This window comes from Vicia villosa, linkage group LG4 (genome assembly GCF_029867415.1).
Source record: "Vicia villosa cultivar HV-30 ecotype Madison, WI linkage group LG4, Vvil1.0, whole genome shotgun sequence".
Taxonomy (NCBI): domain Eukaryota; kingdom Viridiplantae; phylum Streptophyta; class Magnoliopsida; order Fabales; family Fabaceae; genus Vicia; species Vicia villosa.
The window spans coordinates 17,544,073-17,552,585 of record NC_081183.1 but is presented as its reverse complement, the minus strand read 5'-3'; the positions used below and the strand labels follow the sequence as shown (position 1 = coordinate 17,552,585).

Genomic DNA, 8,513 nt, shown 5'->3' with positions numbered 1-8,513 from the left:
TTCACCTTTTTCGTTTTTTATGACAGTTACACCTCCTTTCTTGGGTACTACGTGTACAGGACTAACCCATTTGCTATCGGATATCGGGTAAATGATTCCAGCCTCTAACAGTTTCAATACTTCCTTTTGTACCACCTCACTCATTATCGGATTTAATCTTCTCTGATGTTCCCTAGATGTTTTGGAGTCTTCTTCCATCATTATGCGATGCATACAAAGCGGGGGACTTATCCCTTTAAGGTCGCTAATGTTATATCCTAGAACGGTTGGATATTTTCTTAAGATATGTAGTAATTTCTCAATTTCATCTTTTCCTAGTTCCGCATTTACTATAATGGGTCGTTCGAGATCTATGTCTAGGAATTCATATCTTAGATTTTTAGGAAGTGTTTTGAGGTCTAAGGATGGTTTCTTTAGATTTTGTGTTGGATCGAGTGTAACAGCTGGACATTGGTTGAGATTATCGTTTAAATATTCGTCAAGCAATTCAGTATTTTCGATTTCTGATTCTTTTATGCATTCATCAACGATATCCATAAAATAGCAAGTGTCATTTATCGCAGGAGTATTAAGAAATTGGGAAAGGATGAATTCAATTTTCTCTTCTCCTACTTCGAAAGTTAATTTCCCTCGTTTTACATCAATGATTGCGCCTGCAGTTGCTAAGAATGGTCTTCCTAAAATAATAGGTGTGGTAGCGTCTTCTCGTATATCCATAATTATAAAGTCAGTTGGGATGAAGAATTGTCATATTCGAATAGGGACGTTCTCTAAAATTCCTACAGGATATTTGACAGAACGGTCAACTAGTTGAACAGACATTTTAGTTGGTGTTAATGCTCCCATATCGAGTTTTGAGCATATGGATAGAGGCATTACACTGATGCTAGCTCCTAAATCGCACAAGGCTTTATCGATGACAAATTTTCCAATTACGCAAGGTACAGAGAAACTACCAGGATCTTTGAGTTTAGGAGGCATCTCATCTTGAATTATCGCGCTACACTCAGCAGTAAGTGTAACATTTTCGTTATCCTCCAACTTTTTCTTGTTAGATAGTATATCTTTTAAATTTTTTGCGTAGGATGGCATTTGAGTTATTGCTTCTGTGAAAGGAATTGTAACATTTAATTGTTTCAGAAGTTCTACAAATATTTTGAATTGTCCTACGTTTTTAGTCTTAGCTAGTCTTTGAGGATAAGGAATGGGTGGTTTATAAGGAGGTGGAGGCACATAAGGTTCTTCTTTTTCAACGGCCTCATTATCAGTATCTTTCTTACTTTCTTCCTCAGGTTTATCTTTCTTTTCTGTTTGTTTGATAGGGTTTTGTCTCATGGCCGAATTATCAATCCTAGGATCTGCAGGTCCATCATAGTTGGTTCCACTTCTTAGGATTACAGCATTTACGTGTCCTTTAGGATTTGGTTGAGGTTGTCCAGGAAATGAGCCAGCTGGGGCAGCTATAGCCGCCTGCTGTTGTGCTACTTGAGTGATTTGAGTTTCTAACGTCTTATTATGAGTTGCTAATGCATCAATTTTGTTGGATAAATGTTTTAGCTGATCATTGGTTTGTTTCATCTGTTCATTAGTGTGTATGTTTTGATTTTCAAAACCCTTATTAATTTGAGATTGAGACACAATGAAACTTTCTATCATAATCTCGAGATTTGATTTCCTAGGAACGTTGGAAGTATTAGGACCATTATTAGGATGATTAGGAGTTTTTGAATAATCGGGTGGAGTAGAGGGAGCTTGCCCAGGAGCATATAAAGCGTTGTTACTCTTATAAGAAAAGTTTGGATGATTCTTCCAACCAGGGTTATAGGTATTGCTATAAGGATTTCCCTGTACGTAATTCGTTTGCTCAGCTGGAACTCCTGTTAAGAGTGGACATTCTGGAGCAAAGTGCGACTGAAGTCCACATAGATCGCAGTTTTGAGCAACTTGAGCCACGGTGGCTGCAGGAGTTGTGGTTAGGTTTTCTAACTTCTGGGTTAGGGCTTCCACTTTTGCGTTAACTTGGTCTAAACTATTCACTTCAACCATTGCGCCCTTCGTGTGATATTTTTCCATAGTAGCTCTTTCGCTTCCCCATTGGTAGTGATTTTGTGCCATGCTTTCGATGAGCTAATAGGCTTCATTATACGGTTTATCCATTAGAGCGCCACCAGCTGCAGCGTCTATAGTCATTCTTGTGTTATACAAGAGACCATTGTAGAAGGTGTGAATGATCAACCATTCTTCTATACCATGGTGGGGACAGATTTTAAGCATGTCTTTATAACGTTCCCACGCCTCGAAAAGTGATTCGTTTTCTCTTTGCTTGAAACCATTGATGTTAGCTCGCAACATAGCAGTTTTGCTTGGTGGGAAATATCTAGCCAAAAAGACTCTCTTTAACTCGTCCCAAGTGGTGATTGAGTTAGAAGGAAGAGATTGATGCCAAGCACGAGCTCGATCTCTGAGAGAGAAAGGAAAAAGACGTAATCGTATCGCCTCAGGGTTAACGCCATTCGCTTTTACAGTGTTTGCATACTGCACAAACACTGACAGATGAAGATTTGGGTCGTCAGTCGGAGCACCAGAGAACTGGTTCTGTTGAACGGCTGACAGGAGCGAATGCTTCAACTCAAAATCGTTTCGGTTGATAGCGGGGGAGGCAATGTTGTTATGAGGTTCCGCTTGAGACGGGACTGCGAAATCCTTTAGAGGACGGGGTCAAGGTGGTTCGGCCATTTTTGGTTCTTCGACAATCTCGGGAACTTCAGGAAGAGTAATCGGAGGAAGATTATGAAGAATACGATATTCTTGAATTCGGCGTCTTATTCTAAGATAACGCTCGATATCGTAGATTTGTATAGGCAAAGGTTCGCCTGGTGAGCGAGTATTTGGCATACACGGAAGAAAAGGGAAAGAAATGCCTTGGTCTATACGGTGTAACGACGAGTTACGGTATTAACTTAAAATAAGTCCCCGACAACGGCGCCAAAAACTTGATTGCGACTTTATATGACTACAAAATCTATAGACTGCAAGTGCACAGTCCTGTCAAGTAATATAAAAGATTATTGATCCCACAGGGACTTATAATCAAGTTACCGCTATCCTAGTTACTATATATAGCTAAGGCTAATGAATATCTGTTTTTGGGGGATTAATGGGAATATAAAACTTAGATCTAATTGAAACAATAATAATAAGCTAATATCGGTATGTATTTCATCTAACTTGGGGTATCCGAATTTTCACTGGCCTAATATCATTTTACTCAAATCCTCTATTCGAAACCAATTAATCAAAGACCTCTTTTGTAAAACTCTCTTTTTCCTAAATTGATCGTGATCTAATCCTAATTTATGTTGTCACTTAACCCGTTAGGTACTTAAAAACACTTTTTGAACTTAATTGGTTTAAATAAAATCTCTTTTTCATGCAAACTTTATCTATTTAAAAATCATGTCTCAAACTCTCGCTCTGTTGACTAGAATTATGCTATTATTCCCTAACGTATGCTCTCGCTATCCCGTAGGGTTTAAAAGCAATTTTTGAAAATAAAAATAAAGTTTAATAAATCGTAATACGCTCTCGCTGATATTAAAACCTATGTTAAATGTTTACTATCCGATTAAAATACCTCAAACTCTCGCTCTATTGATATTAACCTTAGTCGGCTTTTCAAATCTAAAACCGTCGTTTATCGATTTTCAAAACCTTTATAAATTCATATTAAACATTTAATCAGAAAAGAGTGGATTTGCTTCTCAAAAATAGTTTAGATTATTATGGCCGATTATTTTTGGATCCCAATATTAAATTACTCTACATACCGATATAAAAGGTTTAGCCAGACATGATATAATTTACCAGATCGAACAATAATGAAACAAACGGTATTATACTAGATGTCAACATAACGATAATATCATGCAAAATATTAATTCTGTAAATAAAGCTAGTAATAAGAACCAGAAATTAAATTAAATCTTGAAACACAAACAAGTCTCAATCTTCAAGTATTTGAACAGGAACACCCTACCACAAGTCGATTGGGTTTGTTCTTGGAATTCTTGAATCGAAAGAAAAATAAAACAAAGAATGAAAAGCACTTAGATCTAACGTAAGGTTAGATCAGTGAAAAGTACACAACAATTTCCGGTGTAGAAATTGTTGTGAGAAAATAATTTCGGCTTAAAACTAAAACTAGTAAAATGAAAATGAAAACAGAAGCTCAAATTAAAATGCTGTTCTTGAAATAAAAATGCTGAAAAGGTAAAGTTTATGGCTAGAAAATTCCGAACTTTGCAAAGTTCACTTGGGTTCCTTTTTATAGCTAATTCATGATCACTATTTTCCCTTCTCTCTCTCTGCCACGATCATTCCATGTTGACCATGAAGTTTGAGACGTGCGTCTCCAACCCGTTGCAAGTTGGAATTGAATCCTTCTTCTTAGGAGGCGTGCGTCTCCATTTGACTTTTTCCTCCTTAATACTTGAGACGTGTGTCTCATCTATTGCTTGTCATTGGAGACGATCGTCTCCCTTTATTTGGGTCACGTTTTTGGGCCAGGTCCACTCTTAGGACAATATCTTATTCTTTATCATTTGCACCCATTTCTTGCATTTGGCACCCCTTCTAATAAAATCTTCCAATTTCAATTGATTTTTCTTCATTTGATACTTGGTCAATTAATTCCGGATATTTTCCTGAAACATTAGAAATACCTGTGTAATACTAAAATAATATAAAATAATAATATAAAATACCAACTTAATTTATGTAAATAAAGGCAAAATATACTACATATTTTCATGTTATCAATGGCACAACACCCACTCCATGGATCCACTCTCTACCCAATAGTAAATTGTAATTTGGCTTTGCTTCGATCACCATGAACATTGTAGGCCTTGAAACCAAACCTACCATAAGATCCACCTGGACAACTCCCATGGTATGCCCTAGTTTCCCTTCGTAGTTCGACAACACCATGTTGTGAGGCTTGATCACACTGTCAGACATTCCCAATTTCTTCAGTGTGAGGTGTGGCATGATGTTGATTGCAGCACCTCCATCGACCAAAAAATTATTTACTCCATACTGGCCAATCTTAGCCCTAATGAACAAAGGCTTCAAATGATTCTTCATACCCATATCTGGATATTCGAAGAAAGCATTCTGTTGTTCGACAACACCATTATCCATCACATAATAGCATATAGGTTTATGTTTTGTCATCTCGACAGCATCATCCTCCTCACAGACTTCGATCTTTGTATCCCTGCTGAATTCGCATGGCAGTACAGACACCATATTACAATTATTGTTCAGAGAAGACTCACCCTCAGATTCGAAAGTGTCTGTGAGCATGTCTTCGTCATACACCGGACTTGGGTTGTAATCTTCAGGTTCTGTTTTAGCTTTTGTTGAGAACAACTGTCTGCTAACTGGGGGTTTGCCACCAGGCTGGTCATTCGACGTAGGATTATTTGTGCTTGATTCCCATCTTTCCTTGCTCGAAGCAGCTTCTTTGGTCAAAATACCCTTTTTTCCAACTTTCTTAAGTCTTTGGTACCTACGCCACTGGGACCTAGACATGGGTTCTTTCCCTTTGTAATTTTCGAGTCTTATTTCTTCCCTTCGTGCCATGTTGAATTGCCTTCTGTAGGCTATTATGTGTCGTCCACCCTTGTCATTTCCTTTGCTCCTGTCTTTTCCTTTGTCATTCTTGACATGCAGCCATCTGTCTGTTGGTACCTCAGCTGGAACTTTAAACGTCACCCTTCGAGCCTCCTTTGGATAGGGACTATCTGGCCTTCTCTGAACATGGCCATTGTTATCTCTTAATGCATTACCCATCAGGTTGTTTTCCCTGTGATTCCAACATGTGGCAAAGGGGATTCTTTTGAAAGTCTGAGCCACTTGCTGATTATAAATGGCAGAGCATCTTGGACACATTAAACATCTTGTCCCTTATTTGTAACATCGAAGCAAAAAACCCAGAAGGCCTTCGCCTGGCCTTGGAAACACTCTAAATAGTTGATTGTCTTGGCGCCAATTGACGCTTGTTCGAACCCTCATCTTCCCTTCGAACTCAACATCAATTCTTGGATTACAGATAATACTACATCGAGGACATAGCAGCATAGCATCATTCTCCCTATGGCATTCCATGAGGTATTCCTTCAGTCCAGCATTTCGCCTGGCATAACCTTCCCTTTCCTGGTATCTTTCTCTTTCCAGACATCTCTCTAATTACTCCATCTCTGAGTAAGGATGTTCAACATTCACCGTGTTTACATCCAAATCCTTGTCATCAGAAACAGGATCCTCCCAACCCGTTGGCTTGATACTCTCGAGTGGAATCTTCGAACTCTCTGGGGCTGAATACTTCACCATATAATCATATTTCCCACTAGGTTGTCCCAAAGTATCCCAAATTTCAGGTTGGGGCATTGGTTTAGGCTCCTCAGTAGTTAATTCGATCTTATTTTCAGTAGTTTTGGCCTATTCGAATTCCTTTTTTGAGCCTTCAATGTTTATTGGTTCGATTTTTTCCTCAGCTATTTGGACTTTCTCGAACTCCTTTCTCAATCCCTCAGTGGCCTGAGTTAGTTCTTCCTCTGGAATCTTCTGGCCTTCAGTAGCCTGAAATTCTTCGGAAATGACCATTTATGCATTTGTCGAAACCTCAGTTGAAAGATTTGAATCTTTTTCTTTTGGGACTTCGACCAACACATAGTATTCATCCTCTCTAAGAGCTCCTTCGACATCTTCTTTGACCTCAACAGTTGGTATCTCAGCATGATCCCTTACTTCCACCATGTTGACATCTCCCATGCAAACCGGCTCAGTGTAATTTGTGTTGGACACATCGAGGGGATCCGAATCCACTTTCAGTTTTGGTTTGTCAGCAAATTTCAACCTGCCTTCTTTGATTGCCTTTTGTATCATATCCCTGAAAATAACACATTGTGAGGTTTTGTGTCCTAAAAAACTATGGAATTTGCAAAATACTCGTTTCTTTCTTTGATCTGAAGGGGGAATCTTAACATTGGGAGGCACAATTAATTGGCCATCTTTCACAAGCAGATCAAATATTTCATCACATTTCGTTATGTCGAAGGTGTATGCTTTCTTTGGATATTTATCACTTTTTTCATTTTCTATTATATCTCCTCCTTTTGAAGGCACTAATAATTTGCATGAGTATGGGGGAGCTTGTTTTAATTCAGCCAGGTCTATTTCGATTTTGTCGAAATCTGGAAAATATTCAAGTTCTTCTTCCTCTGCCCCTACGTATGTAATTCTCTCTTTCTTATGATTTTTATTAGCCCTAGCTTTTTCGGCTTTTAGACGTTCGACCTATCGAACTCTATCTGCAAGTTGGGCCATATCCCTCACATACTGGGTATCTAGTTTCTTTCTAATCGAATAGTCTAGGCCACCAGCGGCCATTTCGACCAATTCAAGTTCAGGGACTACAATAAAACATCTAGACTTCAAAAGTCTGAACCTATTTAGATAATCATCTATAGGCTATGTGAATTTCCTCTTGATGCTAGCCAGTTCTTTCAAACTGATCTTCGATTGCCCCATGTAAAACTGTTCATGGAAAAATCTCTCCAGATGGGTCCAAGCATCGATCGAACCAGGAGGCAACGTAGTAAACCAAGTGAAAGCATTCTTGGTTAAAGAACTTGGGAAATACTTTATCCTAAGGTTTTCATCATTAGCCAAGTCCCCTGCCTCTGTTAAATATTTGGCTATGTGTCCGACTGTTGACTCACTTGTATCTCCAGCAAATTTGGTGAATTTTGGGACTTTGGCGCCCCTTGGTAATTCAGTTTGTACAATGAAATTTGCTATAGGAGATGTGTAATTTGGTCTTCTAAATCCTGTGTTAAGGCCATTTTGTGTCATAATCCTTTCGACAATGGCAGTCAAGTTATTTTCTATCATGATATTATCATTCCTAACCATATGTATCATTTCATCCGCATTTTGGTTTCGATCCACCATTATGACTCTCCTGGGTTGTTCTTACATTACTGGGACCTCTTGTTGTTCGACCCTTGCCCCCATATTTCTCCCTTCGCCCCTTTGGATCAAAGGTATCTGATTTAAGGGTGGTGGTTCGACATTTGGTCCTAACAAAGGATTATGGTCTATAGTAACTTCTTCCCATCGAATAACTGGTAGGTTTCGTCTACGCCTATTAGGCGCATCTGGGGCAGTAAAGAAATTTGCTATTCGAGCCATACTTTCTTGGTTTTCTCTATTAGTCATATTGATGTTTTGAATTAGTGGTGAGAAAATATTATTCATTTCAAGGGCTAAAACTCCTACCATTCCATGATTACTATCATCCATCAATTTCCTAAATGCCCTCTGATTATCAATGGTTAGTGTAGGTAAAGTATTATGACTTCTAGTGCCTTGTGTATTTGTTCCAAATTGATTCATTCCGAACCCAGAACCAAATTGTGACGAAGATGTGGATGCATTATGCAATC

The 8,513-nt window shown here is 38.5% G+C and overlaps 2 protein-coding genes across 2 annotated transcripts; both read right to left on the bottom strand.

Moving 5' to 3' along the window:
- Positions 1-747: 747 nt before the first annotated feature.
- Positions 748-2,115, bottom strand: LOC131596831 (uncharacterized). Its single transcript, XM_058869568.1, has one exon. It carries the CDS (start codon positions 2,113-2,115, stop codon positions 748-750), a length of 1,368 nt encoding a protein of 455 aa, XP_058725551.1.
- A 4,389-nt stretch (positions 2,116-6,504) lies between these two features.
- Positions 6,505-8,019, bottom strand: LOC131596830 (uncharacterized). Its single transcript, XM_058869567.1, has 4 exons — positions 7,578-8,019; positions 7,406-7,478; positions 6,688-6,955; positions 6,505-6,645 (listed from the first exon to the last, which is right to left on the bottom strand). The coding sequence occupies exons 1-4, from the start codon at positions 8,017-8,019 to the stop codon at positions 6,505-6,507; spliced, it is 924 nt and encodes a 307-aa protein (XP_058725550.1).
- Between the last annotated feature and the right edge of the window lie 494 nt (positions 8,020-8,513).

Bases quoted from the DNA above. Each gene is read 5' to 3' on its own strand.
- LOC131596831 (XM_058869568.1), bottom strand. From the start codon at position 2,115: ATGGCACAAAATCACTACCAATGGGGAAGCGAAAGAGCTACTATGGAA.
- LOC131596830 (XM_058869567.1), bottom strand. From the start codon at position 8,019: ATGGTGGATCGAAACCAAAATGCGGATGAAATGATACATATGGTTAGG. The intron at 7,479-7,577 runs GTTTGAAAGAAC...GTTTTATTGTAG, and splicing joins CATGGGGCAATCGAAGATCA to TCCCTGAACTTGAATTGGTC. The intron at 6,646-6,687 runs GTTTCGACAAAT...GAAGAATTTCAG, and splicing joins ATTCAAATCTTTCAACTGAG to GCTACTGAAGGCCAGAAGAT.